We start from the raw sequence: 24,828 nt of genomic DNA, 5'->3' as shown, positions 1-24,828 counted from the left end.
ATGGGCGTTGATGACCTCAGGGTTTTACGCCCTAAAGCCCCAGACAACAAAACAACAATAAATATGAATGAATTTTGTAATTAACTGAAGAAGAATATATACGTTTTCTTGTTTCCATGGTTGCTATGACAATAGTTTTTACTTTCAATTACCCATGTATGAAACATATTAAACCAATTTTATTTCAAAGTAGTGTGAATGTTTTTCGATGTGCGCACATCAGATTTTATCTTCTTTGTTATTTAATTATTACACTGTTTTAACATTTCTTGATTTCTAAATACTTATAAAAGGAAAGAAAAAATAATCATATAATAATTTGTATAATTTTTTTTAAATTTATTTTATTGATTCGAATACTATTACATCAATATTATTTTAATCGTATTGCCAATATAATACCCAGCAGTGAAGGGTGTTTGTATTATTTGATGATGTAGTAGGCACAAATTGATAATGTGAAGGGGAGGCAGTTGTGATAGGAGCTAGGGCTGCTTCATCACCAGCGTCAATCAGGACTGAACCATAATTCTAGTTCCCTCCATCGACCTGTCTGCTATCGAGACTCGGCGAATTTATTGAGTCCGTCAGACAATTTGTTGAGAAAAACGAAAAGTTGATACGAGAATTCAACTAACCTCTTTTCCTCAAAGTAATAATTTCTCAAATTAAAACTAACTATTTAATTTCTAAACATCAAGACTAAACATGACTTAAAAGGAGAGAGAAATTAAATATTACATTAAAATATGTTTATAAATATTCAAAGATTTTAACAAAAAAAAATTAAGATTGATTTAACCTAACAAAAAACCTAGAAGTTTCATAATGGTGTTGACAATTTTACAAGTAGCTGGAACTAAACTCTATGCCCCTTCAATTCCTTCATTTCTTTACTCCATTTTTCTTTAAGTCCCTCTTCTATTCCTACCACCTATTTTATATACTTAAGGATTCTATCTTACAGAAAAAAATATTTTGTTATATTTTATGAAGGAGATGGTCTTAGCTGTGGTCAAGAAGAAATAAAAAAGTAGTTTTCAAATATTTATTTACTGCAGACGTTTCGAACACTGGACTGAAATAAAAAGATACAAAGAAAGTAGAGCCAATGTGAGAGAAAAGATTGACCAAAAAAATATGAAGCTGAAGGTATACAAACTATCAAACAGTAATATAGAGGATAAAGATAAATACAAAAAGAATTATTAACATAACTAATAGTTCAGTTAATAATCGTTCATCATTCATTATTTTGTCAGTTAATAATTATTTTTGTAATTACCTTCATCTTCCTTGTTTGTTCTGATAATTTGTACACTTCCCTCTTTACATTTTTTACGTCACTCTTTTTAACCTTCTTTGCATCTTTATATTTTAGTCTCCATAAAGACCTACATTATGAGTTGAAACGTGAGCAGTAACGAAATAGAAGAAAACTATTTTTCTTTCTTCTTGACCGCAGCCCTGACCATCTTTAAATTCACAAACGGTCAATCATCTATATATAAAATATTTTTGATTTTTTAAGGAAAACTAATAGCCCCACATACCTTCATAGACATTGAGAGTTGCCTCCGCTGAAACAGCATCTCCTACTCCATTCTCCGCTACACACTCGTAAGTAGCATCGTCCCTGCCTTGTTTGACTGGCTCGATCCTGAGCATGGACCCTCCGGGATAGGACTGGACTAGATATCTGGACTGGGTGGAGGACACCTTCTTGCCGTTCTTCCTCCAGACGATGGTCGGTTCAGGGTCGCCGCGAGCATCGCAGTAGAAAGCGGCTGTTCCGCCTGCCTTCACCGCTTGATTCCTCGGGCGTTCCGAGATCTTTGGAGGATCTAAAACATGAAAATAATTATGGTAAAGATAAGTTTATATAGACTTTAAAAAAATAAATAAATAATAATAATTTAAATGTTGAATTTTTGATGGCATTAAATTTAAACTGGCAAGGAAATATGCAACCGACTAAGATATACTGAATTAAGAATATTCTGTATTAAGAAGAAGACTGGATAAGGAAGGGGAGAAGGAAGAATAATGAAAGCAGCAAAGATAGGAGGGGCCTCGTGAAGGTGACCCGAGGGGGCTGTGTGGCCCCACTACACTCCCGGGACCAGTCCTCCTCATTACGGCATTTACACCTCTGAATAAATGAACAGCTCCGGATTTTTTACTGTTGCAATAGTTGCTCCATTCAAGCACAGCTTTGTTTTAAACTATTTAAAATTACAAATTCCGAGGGAATAATTATTAAATAGCTTATGGAACGAAATTATAAAATATCTGATGGATTAATTTTAAAAAATGAACTAAAATTTCAATGATAACTTGAATTCACCATCAGAATACGTCATTAAAAAAGTAATTAGGAGTAGGTGTAGTTAGTAGAAGACAAAAGGAAAACCAACAAATTAAATTCAAACATAAAAAAAAAGCCAGTAAAAAACCATGTCTCAAAATAAAGATAAAAAATAATATATCGTTGGTAGAAGGGCTATGTGTTATTAATAGCTAGATGAACCGTTTAAACGCGGAGTTGAATTATCCAGTGTCAACAATATTTAAAATAAATAGAATTATAGAAGTAAAAACAACGAAAGTGAGATATGTTTGTTATTTCTTCGAGGTCACTCAGGCGAAAATAACATTGAGGTTATTTTTTAAATTAAGTATCGTTAAAAATATTTGAACAAAAAATTATTTGAAAGAACTAAAGGGTAATACTGAATTCCGCATCTTCAGCTCCGTAAATAGGAATGAAAAATATTAAACTTAGAGTGCCTAAAGTGGTCCCAGATGATAACGACTATCATTAATAATGTGGAGATGTGCTACATCAGGTGAGCGTCTTATTCATCGAACAAAACATAGACAGGAGGATCAAATCAGGACTGATCTTCAACTTGAATTTTGAGAACAGTGCTGGAAGGTTTGCAGACAAGGACTGCTGTCTTTGCTGGAATCGATCATTGTACATACATATTTATTGTTATCATTATTATCATCTGATCTATTTTCATATTGTTAAGGTGGCAAGGAGGACTTAAACGCTAGAACGGGATAATTACTAAGACTGGAATAAAAACAGTAATTGTAATGCGAATAACTTTAAGGACTCAACGAATAATTTGGTTGTCGATAGCTTAATACTTAAAAATTGAATTAAGTATAATCAATGTATGAAAACTACGTAAAATTTGTTTCCTCACCAATGCTAATACAGCAGGAATTGTGTTTAAACAATAGCTAAACATAGAGCAAACAAGTGCATACGTTCATGTTTGCTTAGGGGATCCAATAAAAAAACGAAACAAGAACACTTAATGTTTGAAACGCTTATGTTCTTTATAAATCGTTAGCAATAAGGCTTTTATCCGCTACAATGAGATTAAACGGGGTCCATTCTACCAACCAACAGTCCATTTAAAGTTTTTGTTGGAGCTATTGTTGCAAATCTGCATGCTGAAAGTTTTAATTAAAAGTGTTATTCGGTGGGATTTTCTACTTTTTTCCCTCCTCCTGTTTGTACAGATTAATTTGCATAAATGTTTCACTATTTCCTTTTGCTATTAAAATAACCTCTGATTAAAACAAAGAAATATAGTTATTGGGGATTAGGGTAATGCTCCAGAAAGAAATCACATCCGGACCCTAAATAAATTATCATATTAGTGCGTCACTTCTGAAATTATTATGTAAACTCGAAAAAAAAAAAGAAAACAATATTTTAAATGAAGTTGATCATAAATAATTAAATATTAATCAATAATCAGAACCATACAAGTTTGAACTGAAGAAAATTGGCAAATTGTACTTCTTTTTTTATGCCTTATTATTCCACTCCCCCGAAGGATAAACAATAAACGGAAGGGGGTGGGGAAGAAGGTGAAGAGAACAGAGCCTTTGATACAGTAGGCAGCGAGAAAGTAATACAGCCGGAGTGGTGGGCCGGGGATAAAGGCCCAGGGCGTTATTGAGTCATCCCGGAGATTTGTATGGCAGTGGAAAGGGAGGGAGGGGGTTGTCAGCCGGAACAAGGGCTCTAGAACAATGTCTTCGCCAAACTGAAGACTATTTCACTATATGCCTCTTCACTTCCGGGTGGCATCTTCAAAGGGGTCGTGGATATTACTTTGGCCGCTATATATACAGAGAACAATAAACTATTATCCCAACGGATTAACTTAAAGAAAATACTTTCAATTGAAATTTGGCGGACAAAGAATAAACTTTTGAATTGATAAAATTTTCTAATAGACATTTCAAAATCAGGATAAACGTATTTGATTGTGGAACGTTACTTTCAACGGAACGTTTATGAATACACCAAACAAAATTGATGCTAATGAACTAACTCATCAATGTTACTAATAGCGATAGTTTGAGAAAGTATCTATGATTTATATATGATTGATAACTGCTCATTTCAGTAACATTAACATGCTTATTACACTTCATATTTACTAAAGAAGTCAACCCTATTATAAGGTTAAGATTTTTGCATTTTATAACGAATAATTAAAAAAAAAATCACACTTCCGTTTCAAAAATTATTTTCGACGGAAATATACGTTTTGAGATCCATTCCATCCATATAACAAGGTTTCGCAAAATGGTTTTTCAGTGTGTAAGTCAATAGTCTAGCTCAAAGGTTCCCAATCTTTTTCGGTTTGTGGCACCATAAATAATCGATTTTTTTTTCTAAATATTTTACTTTCTTCAAAAATTGAAAAACTTTCCTTTTAAAAAGCAATTACCCATTTAACAGCGAAAAATTAAAAACAGATACTTACTATTTTCCTTGGAATATTGTAAAATATCTAATTTCAACAGTTTCGGTAATACCCATATTGAGACTGGACAACCACCATGTGGTTAGGTCAGTTAAAAAATAAATTAAACAAGAATTTTGTCACCATACACCATTTTTGGCGCAAAAAAATTTGAATTTGAAATTACAAGTAAATTTCGGAATAGTTTAATTGAATATTTCGCGGCGCCCCGGGGAGCCACGGCGCACACTTTGGGAATCACTGGTCTAGCTAAAAATCGCAATCTGACGAAAATTAAATTATATATTTAATGCAGGTGAATGCCTGACATGTTAAACATTTTAATAAATTCAAAGTTATAAAAAACCTGTTTTTTTGTTTTATGTTTACAGAAAGCCGATTGAAATAACATTTCAGATAATAATTCTAATTCTTCCAGATGTCTTTACAGTGGCACATATATTATATATTTCGTAATGAATTGCTCATAATAGAACAAATATCCAGAAAATGTTCTAATTTTATAGGAAAATGTAAGAACGTTGTGATTTTTTTTTTTAATTAAGAATATTTGCTTATTACACTTTTAGTATTCTTATCAAGGCAAGCGAGTGTAGAACTATTGCATATTGTTTTGAAAAATTCAAATTATTACCTAATTGTAAACCTTTGATGGAAAGGTTATCGTAAAGAGAAGGAAAATCCATGTTTTAATACTGCTTTAGCACGAAGGTCGTAAACGTGTAAAGGGTAAAGCGGACGTAACTATAACTATAAACGTTTTACCTTTAATAAATGCCAAACGGAATTCCATTCATGACAACGCAGCGACATAAGGCGGACCGGACAACATGAAGATGCTCTCATTAGAGGACATTTCTCATAGATTAGCCGCGGTACATTTAACCTACAGAGCGAGATAACCATGCATCATGAAATGTGCCGGCTGATCCTCGGCTCGAAGATAGGCGCAATTGTATTCTAAACGAGGACTATGCTAATGCATGAGATGTGCTATCACAATGGGCGCATTAGGCGATAGAAGGGGCCCCATCAGAACACACGGTTAGGGCAAACTTAGTCATGAGCCTGAGGCAATAAAAGCCGTCCAGGTTCCCCGCTATAGCCTATCCTTCTCCTCTGGCTTCATCTTATTATTCGTCTCTACTGGACGGCTATCTTCCGGGATGGGATACGAATACAAAATGTGACGTATAACTTACTTTTTTTGCATAGCAACATATTGTTAAAATATATACTCGTATATCAGCCCCGAAATAGCTTAATGAAATCATGATAGCAGTGGCTAATTCTTTACTCTATTATTAATAAGCTTAAGATTAGCACAAAAACGATAAGATAAAAGTCAGATACTCATATAAAAGCTGAACGAAAAATCATTAGTCATCATTAAGCCCATTAACTAAGCAAAGTTAAATACTTTAACGTAGATGAATAATAAGGACTTTGAGCGTTAGACTTTTTTATTGCTCGAATCATTATTCAGATTCAATGATGAGAATTAAATCAAGAAGTTAACATTCGAATACAATGTAACTACCAAACGTTTAGTTCAGCATCTATTAATTGCTAACTACCCTATTTTAGTAAAATTTTCCCCAGCCACGAAACGGGGCCGTCAAGGATTTTTTACCTTCTAAATTTAGTATAAAATATAAATTTCTTACTTTATTTTTAGTGCAAATGAAATATCATGGTAAGGAAAGTATTGTGATTGATTGGGCGAAATTTCCAATTCGAGTTTTCAAGAAATTACACGTTTTGAAGTCCCCTGAGTTCAAATAACCTAGTTTCGCAAAATAGTCTAGCTCACAAACGAACAGTCGTAAGAAATTGAGATTGCATATTTAAGACGAGTATATGCCTGGGATATGACAGCAACTTTTTCATTAAAATTAACAGACTGGAAGTGCCACTTTATTGAATCGATCTTTCACATCGATTTTCCCCAAAACGACAGTAACTATTTTAATTAAACTCGGCAAATAATGAGCAATTAAGAGCTCTTTCATACCAGATAAATCTTTGCCTCATTGAAATAGTCTAACAGGGTTTAAATGCTGATCTTTTAAAAAATCTTCCTTTAATTTTATTTATTAACAAAATAATAACTATTTCTTATTGTTTGCAAAATAAAACGGTATATAAATACAAAATATTACAGAATTGTTTGAATAACTTACTGATTCTCTTTCCGAATCTTGCATCATTCACGTTGGCAAGACAACTTCGTTTTCTTTTGTCTAACTGTTAGATTTTTAAATATAAAATTTATATTTGTCATTTTCACTTCGAGAAATCAAAAAAATCGATTTTTTAAAAACAACAGAAAAATAAAAAGTATTAGTCAACATTTTCGCCTTTCCTGGTCTTAGGATTTTTTATTTTTTCGAATACCACAAAAATATCGTTAGCTTTAACACGAGCCCACTAATCAAGACTTGTGACCACAAGTAGGTTAGTAAGTGAATGTTGTGTAATGCGCACACCGCCACAGATTTTATAACATAATTTTGTCCCATACATAACAAAGGATGAGGTTGGGTTTTCGCTGTGAATTAAATGTTTGATGGGGGTCCGGGAACAATTGTTACTGTGGAATTTTTCTCTCCCCGGCTCTGTGAATTTTATTTAAGGTGAAATAATATTCTTTGTACGTAACGTTATAAAATCAAAAGTCTAATTATCTGTACCAAAAATTTTTGAAGCATATCATCGGTGTATACCTAAAGATTTCAAAATTTACTTCTAATTTTCAAATATAGATTTTACATTGGGTTTATTAGTTTAAATTCGTTAAAACAAATAAAAATAAAAATTGTAAAGATCTGTTAATCACAGGAGAGTACTCCTTGATTATGTTTTTATAATGAGTGATTTTATTCAACTAGTCCCTGTACAAACCCATAGTAATAGCAGTTTTCTAAAATGATGATCTTGGAAATATGGATCTTCCAAAATATATCACTTGATATTGATTCAAGTACTCTTTTTACATTATTTCAGATATGCATTATTAAATGATTTCAATATTATTTTTAATTTCTGAACGTGCATGATGGCAAAAATGTAAATAATCCGCCCTAATAAAAAATTTTTTTTTTGTTGATAGAAATAAATAAAAAAAATATGCAATATAAGAAAATAATTCATATTTTGAAGAAAATTTAAAAACAAAATTGGTTCTTCTATATTACCATCTTCTAATCTAGCATTTCGTTTGAAAGAATCCATAATTTGGATTCCAGAAATCGAAGGTGAAAAATCGTTGACTGTAAAAACTGAGCTATATTTAAAAAATATACCCAAATGAACAATATTGGTCCACATTTAAATTAACTTTCCGATCATATTCAATCAGATTTATTTCTCAAGAAGTTGACAAGACAAATTGACAAGAAGTTAATAAAAAATATCATATTTGTAATTCATGTCAAAGTAAATAACGATTTTTAAATACAAATCAAGACTAGAAATATATGAATATATACGATTAAAAAAATCAATGCTTTACAAGTTATAATATGCCTTATATAATACTGAAATTACCAGCTAAGAGAAATATTTAGAATAAATGGTCCAACATCCATCGCTTCTAGGGACATGTACTCCACAGAGGATACACAGCAGTGTAAATATATCGCCAAGCAGACACGTTCCATAAATTATCCCTGGAACCCCTCCCCTCCCCCTTCATATGAAATATTTAATGCCCCGTATTCTCTCGTCAGTGGCCTACTGTCACAGAGCGGCTGCTGGATTCCAGCGAGGCCTGACCCTTCGCTGACCCGGAGTAGAATCGATCCTACAACCTTGAATAGCCGGAGCGTTTTACACTCTACTTGAAAAGAATTTTCTACTCTATCCTCTCTTGCTCAACTATTATTGGTCATTATGTTATTACCCTTGTCATTATTTGATTCCTCTTATGTTTTTATCATTAAAAAGGACATAAAAAAAAAATTCGATTCAATCCGATCCGACAAGAAGTGAAGCAAAATTTGAGTCGGATCAGGAATAAAAATATGACTTCCTTATTTTCTGGTACGATGAAATTAAGAACTTTTTTATTAACTAGGGTTATCCCAAAAGTCAAGTTTCCATTTTCTTTTTACTTTATAAAATATATGTATCATTTCAAAAGTAAAAAAAATTTCTCCATTTTTCTAAATATTGGTACAATATATCGCCATTTGCATTAAACTAAACTTTACTGAAAACGCCATGAAAGGTTTTTTTTATACTTATTAAATGAACTTTCGTGAAAGCATTTTTAAAAAATCTGCATTTAAACCCTGTAAGATAATTTCAATGAAACTAAAAGCCAGACGATATACACTGATAAACCAAGTTCAAATCTTTCGCGCTGTTTTTGATAAAATTTGTAAAAATGTTAAAAAAAAAATTACATAAAGTTGAACTTCTGATCTACCAGATTTCATCGAAATTAACTATATAATTTCAGTTCCCTACGACTTTTCGATTATGTACTGTTCACATACAGAAACAGTATTTTGTGAAACTCATCTATTATCTATTAACTCAAAGGACTGGAACTTTCATAATTCTGGGAATTTCATGGTATTATTTGATTGTAAAAAAAAAAAAAAATGTTTTCTCTAAAAAAATAATAACATAAAAATTTCAATATATTAACATCCTTAAAGCAAGGATGTTTCAAGGATTATTATTAATTGTAATAGGTTGGGAACTATATATGACTTGGAATGAAATAAAATAACATAACAAACAAAGATAATGAAAAAAGATAAAATTAATCAGTAATAATAAACACGTAGATTAAAAATTGGAACAAAAATAAATCATCAAAAAGAAAGAAAGGAAAAAATTAAATATTTTTATGGTATACCATAAAAAACTTAAACTGTTACTAAAAATTAGTTCATAAACACTCACTTAAGCCATGGTACTTCAAGTCTAAAAAAAAATATATATATATACATATAACCTTGAATAAAAATCAAAGCATCATTCTGAAAACATTTTTCAATAATTTAAAAATACCTTGATATCCTATAAAACGATGGTTGAGTTGTGAGATTCTAAAATTATGCTTTTTACATTTTTTTTTTTTTAATGATTAAATATGTCAAATAAGATAGATATAGATAAATATTGTACAAAAAATTTGTTAATTATTACCAACAAATTATATATTTACTAATCGGAAAAATTCAACATTTTAATATCAAATAATAAACATATAAAAAATAAAACACATCACAAATACAATATATTTGTAAAACCCTTTTACTGAAAATACTTACGTGTGAGGTATTGAATAAATGGGTAGACGGAGAAGTTGGAGCCTGTAACATTATTACCACCATTGATGATGATGATGATGGTGGGGGGGAGGGACTATGAAGCAATAAAACACGCGACGCCTCTCTCACAACAGCATAGTCAATGAATATGCAGATGGTCAATGGCTACATGTAACACTCAATGAGCTGATCCGGGATCCATCAGATGGAGCGGCATCAGATCACTCACTACGTCACTACGTTTCATGCATAAACAGTAAGCAGTTTAAAAGCAGAATAATGTGCCTTTGTAATATGTTTGTTTGTGTACAAAGATTATGGAGTTTTTATCCAGTTACAAAAGGTATATGGTGATATATAAAACATGCTTAAGTCAATCACTCTAAATCTAAAAATTCGATAATTTGTTTTTATTTTCTGCTATATACAATTTTATATTGTAGCAAAAATTTTATAATTTATTCTTTGCCAAAAAAAAAAAATGTATATTAATATAGATAATATACACAGTATAGACTAGAAGTTTTGTACAGTTTTGTTTCCTTCTAAGGGATACTCGAGTTTCTGACAGATTCAACAGAATATTCCTCAGTCAGCTAAACCTGGGGCTGGGACGAAATAATTCAGCTGGCCTGTCGCAACACTTCCAACTCTTCCAATCAATATTTGATGAATTTTGTTTTTTTCATTAATGTTAATATATAAACATTATACGTTTTAGACATAAAGGAAAAAATTGGATCCGCGTTTGCTATTTGCCAAATTTTTGTTTTGGCATAATCAATCGAACCATTAATCCAATTTTGAAAATTTTTCAATCTCTCTTTTCTCAGTCTGCCGGAGTTCTTCAAGGTAGGTAGTTCTTAGGTCCCATTCTTTGTACGGTTCATATAGCTGACCAACCCACCCTAACAACATACGCTGATGCATCACAAACACTACAGACACACATAGCAGACATTAAAGAATGGTGTCAAAACTGGAGAATCAAAATATATCCTAATAAATCTCACCAGATTACCTCCTGTCCTACAGTATCTTTTCTAAATACTCCACTAACGCCTGTTGTAGAGATTCGATACTTAGGACTCCATCACGACAAGAGACTTACTTGGAATCTACATACAAGACTGAAACGACAATAAACTGCTCGTAGATTTCGATTGCTACAACAGCTACTTACATGAACTTCCCATTCACTACAAAAAATTATTATACACTACGATAATCAGACCAATTTGGACATATGGAATTGAGCTCTGGGGCTCTACCAAACCATCAAATTCCTCCCGCATCCAATCCTTACAATCCAAAATCCTACGTAAAATCCTTGATGCTCCTTACTACGTTACAAATAAACTCATCCACAAAGACCTTAATAATCCATTCGTTGCAGACTTGGTCTAAACCAGTTATGCGGCTTTTCATTCCAAACTTCTTACCCATCCTAACCCATTAATTCTTAATTTCTCATCCTTAACGATCCTTGATAATCCTCCGAGGCGTCTGAAAAGAAGATGGCGAAGGGACCTTCTAATTAAATTAATGCTTGAAGTACCGCCAATGGGTGGTTTCTTCCCAAGATTTTCAAGTGTAATTGAAACATACAACATATTTACTTATTGTATTTATTATTTGTACATTTATAAATCACATTAAACAAATAAGAATATTTTCAAGAATCGTGCGGGTTGGTAACAAGTTGACCAATTGTTCGATTAACCTAGTGAATGTTCGATTTCAATGCCAAAGCCGATGCTACGAATACCTTTCAACGTTGTGCACATCGTGTGGCCGTGTGTCCCAATGCCTGGTGCCGATAATTCGTCATTCCGACCATTCCATCCAACGTTGGGAGAAACATTCATAGCATCCTGTAGTCTCAGCAAGAGCTAAACGTAGATTAAATAGACAAAACTTTCTTTTCTCTTTAAACCATAACAGAAATTAAATTAATGTAAGTTTACACTTTTATAGTTAGATAAAAGCACGAGATAGTATTTTTTATAGATCGAAATAAGTAATTTTTGATTTGGATAGATTTTACTCTCGTGTACCTCCATGACAGCGGACCTGTCCACCGGCTATTAGATATTGGCCTAATTAAACTAACAGTGAAATGGCTACAGGCCATTTTGTTAATCCATTTGCAACATATTCTGAGTAACAATTTTAGAAATTCATTAATTAAGAATTCATTTGACAGATTTACTTTCTAAGCTTATTTATTTATTTTTATTTTTTACATCTGAGAAATATGAAACGAAAAATATCTTTTTTCTCGTTTATATCTGTATCGAGAGACTTTCTTCAAACACAGCATCTTTCAAACTTCTGAGAAAAAGTAAGGCGATCATGACATTTAATTAGCCCAGACCACTTAAAGGAAAAAAATTCTCTCTTGTTAGGAATGAGAAAAACCTCTAATACCCTCGAGTCGAAAGAGAGACGGGATTGGCCAAAAGGGAGGACGACTTGAGATTTTGGAAGGGTTCCCAAATATTAAAGGCAGTATTATATTGGGGTAATTATTCGGCTCAGTGGTACCCTAAGCTTGGCCTGCTACTGGCAAAGAACCGCTTCACAACTTCTCTTTCTACTAGACTTTTAACCGGCTAAATATCAACACACCGAATTTATATGTATCTAATAATAAGGATATTAAATGTCAGGGTTCTACTTGGTCACTATGCCTCAATCGAATGTACCAAAATAACAAAAATAAAATATTAATTTTATAATTATTTAGCGAGTCATTAATTATAATTAAACACTTAATACGATTATAAAACGTTGAATAAAAATATTAAATAAATAAATCTTTAACTTATTGAAATATTCGATAAGGCAGTATTCATAATTTCACTGAAAAAGGGACATGTATTTGTTATTTGATTAGAAACTTTTGCATTGTCTTTTCTTCTGACAACTATAGCACTTAAGTTAATTCAGTATTTTTTCTATTAGTAGCCTATTCTTAATTCTCGAACATTAATTGTATTAATATCTAGCGTTTCATTAATAATAATAAAGCACATAATATTAAAATATTAAATAAATAAAGTGATAATTATGATGCAGAAATGCAGGCTATCTGCTTTGCGATGGAAGCCATTATTGAATGCAATGACAACATGGTAATCTTCAGCGACTCCCAGGCCGTAATACAAAAATTAACCACACCAGGTGCCGCAGAGTCACCCACGGAAGAAAAGTGCAGAAATATGGCTGCTATCATGTTGCTGCAGTGGATACCAGGCCATGTTGGCATAGATGGTAATGAGCAAGCTGACAAGTTGGCTAAACTTGGTTGTGCAGAGAACCAGCCTGTTTTACCACTTTCCTACAGAACAGTGAAATCACTTATAAGCACTTATTATAAGGACAAGACAAGTGCTAGACACAAAGTTCAAGCGGAAGGAAAGAAGTGGGAGAGCCTACTGGATAAGGAAAAAAGAATCCCAGGCAATCTTAGCAGAGCTGGCTCTGAGAGAGTGGCCTGTTTTCGGCTAGTGACAGGAGATGATCTGCTCCAAAAACACCTCCATCGAATTGGCATCGTAGATTCCCCGAAATGTCCTCTATGCAACATGGGGGACATGGATGGGGACCATCTTTTGGCGTGTGTTGGTCTGGTGGATGTTGAGCGAGATACGGATGAACTAAGAGGACGAAGTTTTTTACAAATTACAATAAAAATAAATACAAAAAGGTTAGTATTTTAGGAACAAAATTCAATAATTTGAAACAATTTATGCTATAAAAATATTTATACCGTAGTGAAAACATATCAACATGTGGTTCAGCAAAACTATTTAAATATAAGAATAATTATATATACAATAAGATTAAACACATCTATTTTTAGTAATCAACACAAAAAAAAAAATTATATATACTTTAACATTGCGAAAATGCATTTTAGTCTATTTTTTGTTTAAATACAATTTTCCCAATTTTGTTTATTACAATTTTATTATCCATGGTAGCATACGATTGATTCGCATCAAACGCCAGGCTACAACACAAAGAAAGGATATGACGGCTTCATAAACCTATATTAGGAGTATTTACAACAATTTTATACACAAATTTCTTTCAAACGGTACCTGACTTTAGTTAATTAGGTCAGTAGTTCGATCGAAAAAAGGATCTCTCCAATATATATGTATATAAATATAGGAATATAAAGTTTATCCCTTATGAATCATATTTCTTATCGAAACACGTTTTCCTGTTAGAACTGATACAGAAAAATGATTATATCAGAGGTTTCAGGGAAAAATGTTATGCAACGTCTTACGTCACATACGTGTATAAGTAACCGGCATACCAAAAAGAAACAAAACAATGATCAGAACAGAAGGAATAACTATTTATTGAAATATCTAAAATGGATTTTGACTCTGCCTTAAACCCATATTGTTCTGGGTAACCTAAGTTAACCGAAAGTTTAACTGGAGGGGCTGATGAAGGTATTAATAGAGCCCCATGAGGCCAATCCATTTTCTTTTGTTCACTCATAAGTAAAATCAACCATGAGGGAGTAGATTTCCTGGAGTGGTTCCTAGCAGCCTAGGGGAGAGAGGTATAGCATGCGGAGAGAAGAAGGGAAGCATGGAGTAAGTCCTCCTAGTTCAATATAGTAAACATCCATGTCATCATCGACGTCCACATCTACAGTTTCTATAGCCCAGTTTATTCTAAATTAATTAATCATCTAATCATTAATGTTTTATTTCGGCCACCCCCAACACCATCTGTAACTTACACAATAGAATTTTATTTTCATTTCATCAAGTTTCATTTCAACGTTACCATCAATTATATACAGCCCACTAAAACCCAATGTACCAATCAAAAGGGAATGTGTGCCTGACATTCAGTTGAAGGCGTACTATGAAGTATGAACACATATATACATTAATTTTAAAAGCCGTTTTTCCGTTACTAAAGACTATAAACTAATTTATAGATAAATATCTATAGTTTCATTGAAAACTAGTAGACAATTTATTTTATTTTTTTATAAGATGGTTGGGGTGCGATCAGAAAATAACACAAATAAGTTGAAAAAACTCACCAAACTTAAAAAAACTAACCAGATTTCCGATCTCCTAATAAGTAGCCCTTATGAAGGCTGGAAGTTCAGCCCGAAACGTAGGCACTATTGAAGAAGTTTTTTCAATTTATTTGTGTTATTTTGTGACCGAACCCCCACAATCCATGGTCCATAACCTTATATATATATTATTTTAAGATGGTAGGGATACTAAGATAAATTCAATGAAATTTCGAAAACAAATTTCAACTGAAAAATATAATTCCTCTATTATTAATGTTTTCCCTCGGGGAGGAGGGGGATACAAATGATCAATTCAAATGAAATTATCAGCACCGGAAATGCTATCTTCGTGACCCCGAAAAGGTCATAGAATTATTTTAATAAAATTCTGTAACGGTTCCAATTCACAAAGGTCAGGATAATATTACTACAGTGATTATACGAAAAGCCTGTATTGCAGGATGATGCAGGGATAGAGATGAAGTCACTTATAATCAATAGGTCACCAATGATAGGCATCCCAGTGACCTCTCTCTGCCCCCGCGACCTAACCCACATTGAGATATCGACACTAGGGCAGTGCAAGAGTGAATATTTATAATAATAAATAATTATTATTTTACCGTTTGATATAAAATGGATAAATAGTATAATGTAAACAATATTAAAATAATTTAAAAAATGTATACTATGCCTTGTGGATTTTTATAAAAAAAAAAAAAAAATTGTGCTTGATACATTTTTATATTAAAAAAAATGTGCACGTCAAAAAAAATGTCAAGCAATGCCCCAATTACATCCTGCTTCTTTATTTAATTATTTTATTAATTTTTACATTCACTTCCAAATGTACGCCTTTTACAACTATATATTTTATATTTATCACAATTATTATATGAAATGAGAACGGAGGGGGTGGCTCAGAGGTAAGGCATTTAACTCCAAGGACCCGGGTGTAGCAGATAATTATTTTCTGTAGCATTGTAGCCGTGAGTCAGTAGTATGGGTTCGGGAGCCCTCCCAACCTCATTAAGTGGCTACCGTTAATTGAATAAAAATCGATCGAGTGTGATTCTGATCATATCCTTGCACAACCGCTGGTCAAGTAACAGTACTTCCTTTTAACAAAGTACTACACTTCATGGAGTGTGGCGATACAGATTTAATTTTTTTTTAAATTTTAACAAATGATGAACAATTTAACAAAGAAAAGGCAATTGTTATAATTTTTTGTACAATTACCATAACTTATCCGAAATTTCATTTCTTTCCTTTGATGGATTTGTCTCGTTTTTTAAAATAACTATCATTTGTTATTTGTGAAATCAATATTTTACTACAATATTTAATAAAACATTATAAACATAATCAACATAAATCCCTTAAAGGGGTGATATGAAACGTAGTATAATTTATGGTAATTACATAAAAATATAATAATAATTTCCTTTTCTCATTGCATATAATAATTATTATAAATAAATGTGTAATATAGTTATGAAAGGTGTATATTTAAAAGTGAATGTAAAAGGTTGATGAAATACATTTAGATATATATACAGATATACATTTTCTGGTGTGTTCAGTTTCATGTATTTATTAATTTATATAACATGAATATAACTGTGGGAAGATGGTCCAGGTGGTGGTAAATAAAGGGAAAAATTATTTTAAGGCTATTTTTTGTACCTTTCTTGACCCCAACCCGGCCCATTTTCCTACAATTAATTACATACGGTCAACTATTAATCTTCCAATATAAAATAAATATAATTATATAAAAAGTGTAGAGAAGTAATGATGCTTACTGCGCTTCGCTTAATAAAGAATCTTTCTTTTGTGAAGTTCTGAGACTACGAAAACCTTCGGTTATAATTGAACAGGTTCAATTTTGAAACTTATCCCATCATCATATTTATAACAGGTTATATAAAATACTTTAGGTTTTGATATAATGATGAGAAGAAAGTGGACCGTCGATAATATATATGAAGAGAAAATGGTTGGGGGTGCGGTCAGTGAATTTTGTTTCTTTATTCTTTTAAAATTTCAAAATAATTATTATTGATTTAAAATATTTATATTTCTTTGTTTCTTTTGTATTATATTACTTAATATATTTATTTAATTACCAATATTCATACGTTTTATTTCCCACTTCTTCTTCTTTATCTTCCTCTTATGCCATTAGCTAGAGTCGATGAGCCTCAATCCAGTGCAACTATTCTTCCTGGTCCCTGCTTAGCCGCTTTATCTCATTGAGGCACTTCTTTCATTACTTTATTTTTAACAATTTTCATTTTGTACCTATATTTACTTACTAGATTTTCATATTCATTTTATTATTTTATGAATTTTTCTTTCTTTTTTATTCAATTTTAATATTACTCTAGTCAAACAGCTTTTATCTTGTTATAATACTTGAACTATTCACCTCTGTTAACAATATTGCGTTGCAGATTAACCGGAACATATTGTTTTCACAGAAAATTAAAATAAGTATCAAGAAAAGGTGGTAAAAGCAGTATAAGTCAGGATTTCAAAATATTCAATAGCCTTCAAAATACATATCATATTTAGGCCGTTTTCTGATTTTCTTTCCTGATTATGAAATTTTATTTTATTATCATTATTGTCACGTCGCACAATTCAAATCATACACGATGTGTTGAAAAAGGATATATATGCCAAATCATTTTTCGATTCCAGCCAAAGCAACCATTTGGGGCTGAAGAGGTATCAGTGATACTCGTAAAAACAATGAAATGAGACATGAATAACAAGAGAACAGGGTATCCCACAACCTATGCTCGTTGTAGCCCGACCGCTGCCGTATATCAAGGATGATGTATAATCCTCCAAAAAACCTATCTCGCTCCATAAATCATGGATAAGTTTAATTGGACCGCCAAGTGACCCGAGGGTAGAGAATTCGCTCCGGTCCAGCCAGTATATGTACAGTTTAATTATCGGTAAACTAGGAAACTTTTCGAGTGATCTTTAAGCTTCTTCTTTATCTTTACTGATGAAAAACTCCTCCGATTTCGCTATTGCATTAACAAAGAATGAAATTAATTAAAATTCTTAATACAAGAGTTTAATATGAGTTTTAAGCAACTTCTAAGGAATAAAATGGTGATTACTTTCCTCACGTAGCTAATATAATTTAGATTAAAATAATCGAAAAAGAAGTTAATTTTAGTATCTATTTTCTCTTTGATTTTGAAATTCGTTCTTACTTTAGGTAACATGATTTATAAATATGCACTAAACCTGTAAATAAAAAATATATTGGGATCCGCTGAAATCCGGAATGAATCAAAGATATTTTTGGTTGCTTATAAAAACAAACTAAGTTTATTTTATTTTTTTATATCTTTAGGTTAAATTATTTTTTCAAAAAAATGGGTAACTGCGAGTTCTTCCACAAATAATAAAAATACTTGTTTCCCCTACTAATGCAAATTAATGCATAGAATAATTTAGAAGCTATTTATTTTAAAATAGTAGCATTATTATGTATAAAATCACTTATGAAATATAATAATATTTTTTATTATAAAATATACAGCTGCCTATAGCCTGATCAAGAAGTATCTATAAATAAAATCTAATCAATAAAATTAACATTAAAGTAAGCGCAAACCCTCCCCAACTTATCGGATGTCACCCCAGACGGTAGTACAAGCAAGGATATATTAGATTACCAATTAATTATGGGAGAGGGAGCCACTACGTCTTGATTAAAACCAGGCCGTTTCCACCGTTCCACCGTTTCCACGTGTCTTTTTTTGGCATCTGGAAATTCAAATCTTTGTAATTACCAGTGAAGATTAACCTCTTTGTTGCCTGGAAAGATAGTAGTATGAAAAGTAAATATATATTTTCTCCCCTCTTTTTTCTCCTTCCTGGCCATTTCAGACATACTGTAGAAAGGTATTTAAGCCTAAAGGTCACCACTCTATTCAAATTAGAGTGGGATGATCGAGCTTTCATCTCGTGAGACTCTCACTTTTGAGGGTAACGTTAATTCTCTGATTTCCAGTTCTTACCTAACTATACAATTGAGAACATTATTTTTTTCGGAACATGATAATTAATCAGAATAAAAGTCGAATTCATGTCAGATATATTTTTGATCCGACTTGTCCCGAAGCTGGTAAACGCCCGAAAAAAAACAAAACGAATATAGTCTTCTTCAAAGTTTTAATTTTCTAGTAATATCTTTAGCTTAAGATCACAAATTACAGGAATATCTTCTTAATTGAAATTAAATTTATCCAATTCTTTAACCATTCAGTGCCAACTGAATTGTTACCTACTGCCATTGTTACCTATAGGTGAATCAACTTTGGAAAAGTATAAAAGATAAGTGTATATCTACAGCTACTCTAGCGTAATTATACAGCTTCCTTTGAACTGTTGTGTAATAAATATCAAAAGTAATAATTCTCTTGCCAAAAACTTTACTTGCCTTGGACCCCAAACTATCCGAACAATAGTTGTGCAGCAATTTTTTTTTTTATCTCGATAAGAGTGCCTCGAACTCTATTTCATTTACCAACAACTAGAGTAATACGATGAAAAATATTTAGGGACTCCTGTATTAGTGGATAGAAGAAATTCTTAAAAGTTAAAGAGTTGAGTCAAAAAGCAAATTCAGATGTTGAACAAGTTTTTGATGTTTTAGGGTTTCAGAGATTTTCGTAAAGTAAATTAAGTACGCTTTGATTGTTAACAGAATTTACATAAAAGTGGCCGTTGTAGATGAAGTTATTGAGGTGTGACCATGGCGATTTGTGATCCAGCTTGGGCGGGTTGATTTTTATTTTGTAGTAGTACCACAGAAGGAAACTCGACCCACCCTCATTAATTGGAGTAGGTTGGTTACCTTTAGATAGCCCAAACTCACCTCCCGCTCACATGTTAGAAATGATCAGGTAGGAGGTAAAAAAAAAAAAAAGAACTGTCACGGAACTTCCTTGTTTGTTGTTTGCTAAACTTATTATTATGGAGTAATTAAGCTATTACTGTTACTACTACTACTACTACTACTACTACAGTATGATTTGGCCCACACGACAAAACTATGACTTACAACGGCAGAAATAAGAACAGCTGGGAAAACGCAGGTGGGACTCGCTAAGGGGACACTCTGCCATCTGGCCGCCACAGCCAATCAAGGTAGCTCTTTTATTCGGTCCTTTGCCCTTTCTAATTGCCCTTCGCCCCTAATGGTCGTTGCATGCTGTACTACAAGCCGATGTTGTCTGCTTCCCAGAATCGGAACAATCCAGGCTGCACTAACTTCGATTGATAGGATTAATTAGCCTGATGACCATCATGGAATATAGCCAATTAGTCGTAACACAGTAAGGGTGCAACGCATACCTTTTTTCTACAGAAATTGAATTATCATTTTGGACGTGGAGAAATATTTTGATATGAAACAAAAATGAATTTATAATAATTCGTATTTCGATTTGACCATTAAAGTCCTTACCAGCTATTAATTTGTTTTTTTTTTTAAATTTGAGTAATAAACTAACAATAGCTCTAACTTAACTTAAACAAAATAAAAACTCCATTTTTTTTTTTATTTATAACAAAAAGGGGGAAGTAATGCTTATGTAGTTCATAATGGGGACATCAAAATATATTTTTAAAACGTTCAGTTCAGTTTTAGCATAATATCTTATTAACTTAATCAGATTAATATGGAGGTAAAACCTATTATTATTTACTAAAAAACAAGCATTTTTTTTAACACTGACCAAGCCAGTGTTATATAATATATCTTGTATACAAGACGTGTGACGTTTTTCCACATATTTCGGTTAATTAGACGTAAATTAGTTTGTAAACAGCAAATATAAACGGCTGATGTTATATAAAAACATGGATGCCTTTAAAAAATATGGATTGCAAAATAAATATCAATAATTTTCATTGTTAATGAAGCCGGTTTGATACATACATGTAATACATTGATACGGTTTCATGCACCAACTGACAGCAACAAGGAAATTTCGAATTTCTTCTTCACTACTTCTCCTTTGAGGATATTCTAAATTATCTTTAAGGATTGCAAGCTGTTTGAAACAAAAAAGTCATAGTGGTTCATCAAGAATTACTAACATTCACCCATCCACGGACGTGCCATTCCAACATAGGATCGATCGTTAGCTCTTACAAACGTTTCAAGACAAGAAACGAAAAAAAACCTTTAACCGAAAAGATAAAGGCTGCTAGAAATGGCGGAGCGAATTGGTTCAAAGGTAGGCGAAGACTACAAACAAACAGCTAAAAGATAAAAGAAACATAAAAGGAGGAAGTGATGGAGGGCCCTGCTGGATTAGTGGCTGTCTACGGCACTCCCTCACAAAGGAACACCTCTGCGGATCTTCTTCCTTCGCACTATCCTTCTTTCCACGGTCGATTATAGAAGGATATTGGGCTTAGTTGGGGGAGGTATGTAGGGAGAAGAAACACATTGCTATAATGTCACGTGAGCTCAGACAGCAAACTAAGACTAAGACCCACTTCAACATTAAATCATGTTTGTAACCTGCCACACTGACCAAATGCTTTTTCTATCACGGTTGTATTGGTGTCTAAATATTTCTTTCTAATGTAGTAACTAATTTAAAATTGTTTACATAGTCCACTATCAACGTTTATTATGAACTCGTGTTAATAAATGGATGTGTTTTTCATACTACAATGGAATAAAATTTTACAAAACGAATTCAATTTTCTTAATAATGGACCTCAACTTAATTACTATGGTGTCCTTACGAGTAGATGGTGTACTGAAGATAAGAGAAGATAATCGGAAGTATAATCACAGATAAGAAAACAAATAACTGGTATTTATTTCATTTTATTTTGAATTTATTTTATTTCATTTATCAATCAGATCTAAATTTCTCCTGAAGAAGGCGTGATATTCAGGCCGGAACGTAGGAAACACAAAATAAGTACCATATTTTAGTATTTTTCACTCCTGACTACATCCCCCGGCCATCTTCTACGTATATACGGAGTGCTTCAAATTTAATTATTTTCACAAATTAAAACATTTTATTTTACAATGTACTTAGATAGTTGTTTTATTTCGCAATGATTACACTCTCCCATTACACTCAGCGTAACTCTTTCATTCCAATATAAATGACTATTAGATTTACAACTTCTATAAGACTTTTATTATTCCCAGAAAATATACAATACTAATGGCTGAGAAGAATGTGTCCCTAGACAGCGTGGTTTAAGTTTTTTTGAAAATAGAAGGCGCGAAAAAACGTGAATTAGTTAAGTTTTATAGCGTTTATATCAGGCAAATCACTATATAATATTTAATTTCTTGGGAAAAAAGATATGTGTAATTCAGCACTTATAAAATGAGGGGAGTTGTACTTTAGGAGAGTGGTCAAATTGATATAATTCAGAATATAGACGAAATAACATAACGACGAGGTTTACAGGGTGTAGAAAAGTTTGAAATACATACTTATACTACTGCCAGAGCGTTTTGAAAACGCTTTTTTTTTATATCTATTCAGTAAAACAAACGTATATAGGACGATTTCAACATGTACAAAAGCTTTTAAAACAATTAACCTATTATGGCTATTTGCTAAATTATTCTAATTTTATCACCCACCCTAGATATTATAACTAAAATTGGAAAATTTTACAATTTACGCAATTTTCTAAATTTGGCGCCAAATGTTTTCGCAAAAAATAAACACACGAGCCCCTTCTCAAACCAGAACGTATTACAACATCGTCAAACTGCTTGAAAAAAAACATAATAGTTTCAGTTCAAAAAGGAAAAAGCGATGAGCATTCATCACGACTTTCTCTGAATTTCAATTTTTTTTTTGTAATATATTGTAAAAGAAATTTTTCCGCTGGATGAACGCGTACATATTTATTTACACTTTTTTCCTTGTAGAATTTTATGGTTTCCCTAATCACTAGAATGAATAATTCATATGGAACTAATCACTCATCTCCCTTTGCGTGCCCGAAAACATTACCTATAACAGAGCATTAAATGCACACAAGGAACAGTATAGATGATTTCTATCCTATTTTAAAGCAACTACCAACTAATTCTAAACTGTAAAGATGGACCACTGAAATTGGTCTAGTTGCGAAAAGCAAGATAGAAAATTGACTTACAAGAATACTACAAATTTAAATATTAAAAATATAACAAAAGGAAATACAAAAAATACTCTAAATTTTTACAAACTAAAAGTTTAACTTTAATACCTAAATCAGAAGTGTTTCAGAAAATAATAAAATATGTTAAATATAGATGATATAAATATAAAAATAAAGTGTTGAGACAAAAATGGATACGAATTTTTCAATTATTTCATATAAAATCTTTTATTGTTGGGAAAAAATTAAAATAAATTTTAATAATTTTTCCGTTATGAGACCAATAAATGACTTCATACGAATATTCTGAAATTCTGACCTACTTTTTCTTTCTACTATAAAAAAAAAAAAAAAAGTCCAGAAGCAAAAAAGGTTTGTTTTTAGTGTTAAAAGTGGTTTTAATGATATGGATCCTCCGAGGTGCCTGAAAAGAAGATGGCCTGGTGACCTTATATTGTAAACTGTTTTTAGAGTTCTACTACTGGGTAGTTTCTCTACATGCTGTATCATATCATTATCATTATGTCATTATGATCAAATTTACTTGTTGTATTTTTTATACAGTTGTAAATATCAATAAATAAAAAATAAAAAAATTATATGGAGATCCTCTTTGGCGGAGGAACCATCTCGATTTCAAAATGATAAACAGCGGGTAAAAGTTTAACCATTTCTTTCGGCCATTTGCTAAGTTATTACTTTTTCCGTGATATGATTTAATGAGTTTTTTTTGATATTACTTATATTTGTATGATTTTATTTTTTATTCTACAAAGTCTATCAAAGTAAAACTGAGATAAAATAACAGGTTGTTTTTACAAACAAAAATTAGCAGTAGCTATGATAGCATTAGGGCGTAATATTTTCAAATAGATTGGCGAGACGAAATCATTAAGTAAACAAAGCAATTCCCCGAAACTTTCTACGATCCTAGATTTATTTAGAAGGCGCTGGCGAAGTTAATTTCAGTTGTAATCCCGTTACTCTGGCTATTAAGTTAAATTGTTAAGGCGGTTCTTAAGCTCCCTCGGCGTTGAGCTCAATTAACAATATAGCAGTTAATAAATTAAATGTTTCATAAGTACAATAAAAAGACTCGGCTAACGAGGGCCTGCTATCAGCTTCTCCCCTACTTCTGGAAGACCCATAGGATTATCTTCCTGGCCGGAGGGTCCCAAAAAGGGGATGAACAAAAGGGATGAAGAACAGAGGGCCAATTAGGGTATTAGTTATTCCTTAATAAATTCTTACCCGATTGATAACTATTATACTAGCGTCGCGTCCATACCATTCTTCTGTATAGCAATTCACAGAAGCTTGAGCAACGCAACCGGAGTGAACTTACCTGGGTCTACTTTAAAAGTTTTAAATCCTATATAAAAAAAATACTAGATTTCTTATTATAAAAACATAGACATGATTCTTAATCTCTGTTAGTGGTAGCATCACAAGAGATAGATCCTAATGAAGTTTTCCACTACTTTTTTCGGTTTAGGAC

General features: G+C 32.1%; 1 protein-coding gene across 13 annotated transcripts in view; it reads right to left on the bottom strand.

Annotated features, from left to right (window-relative positions):
• Lar (tyrosine-protein phosphatase Lar) overlaps nucleotides 1-24,828 on the bottom strand; it is a 969,819-nt gene that overhangs the window by 300,470 nt on the left and 644,521 nt on the right. For 10 of the 13 annotated variants that reach the window (XM_067045667.1, XM_067045668.1, XM_067045669.1 and 7 more), the window contains one exon: nucleotides 1,554-1,844. In XM_067045667.1, the coding sequence (XP_066901768.1) occupies nucleotides 1,554-1,844 (291 nt within the window). Of the gene's footprint in view, nucleotides 1-1,553; nucleotides 1,845-10,090; nucleotides 10,133-24,828 lie in introns of all 13 variants that reach the window. The other 3 variants (XM_067045666.1, XM_067045672.1, XM_067045678.1) reach the window with 1 other exon arrangement.

The sequence above is a fragment of the Halyomorpha halys genome, unplaced genomic scaffold (assembly GCF_000696795.3).
Source record: "Halyomorpha halys isolate HHAL.00 unplaced genomic scaffold, Hhal_1.1 Scaffold438.1, whole genome shotgun sequence".
In the NCBI taxonomy this organism is placed as follows: domain Eukaryota; kingdom Metazoa; phylum Arthropoda; class Insecta; order Hemiptera; family Pentatomidae; genus Halyomorpha; species Halyomorpha halys.
Note: the sequence above shows the minus strand (reverse complement) of the source record. Positions and strands in the feature narration are given on the sequence as shown.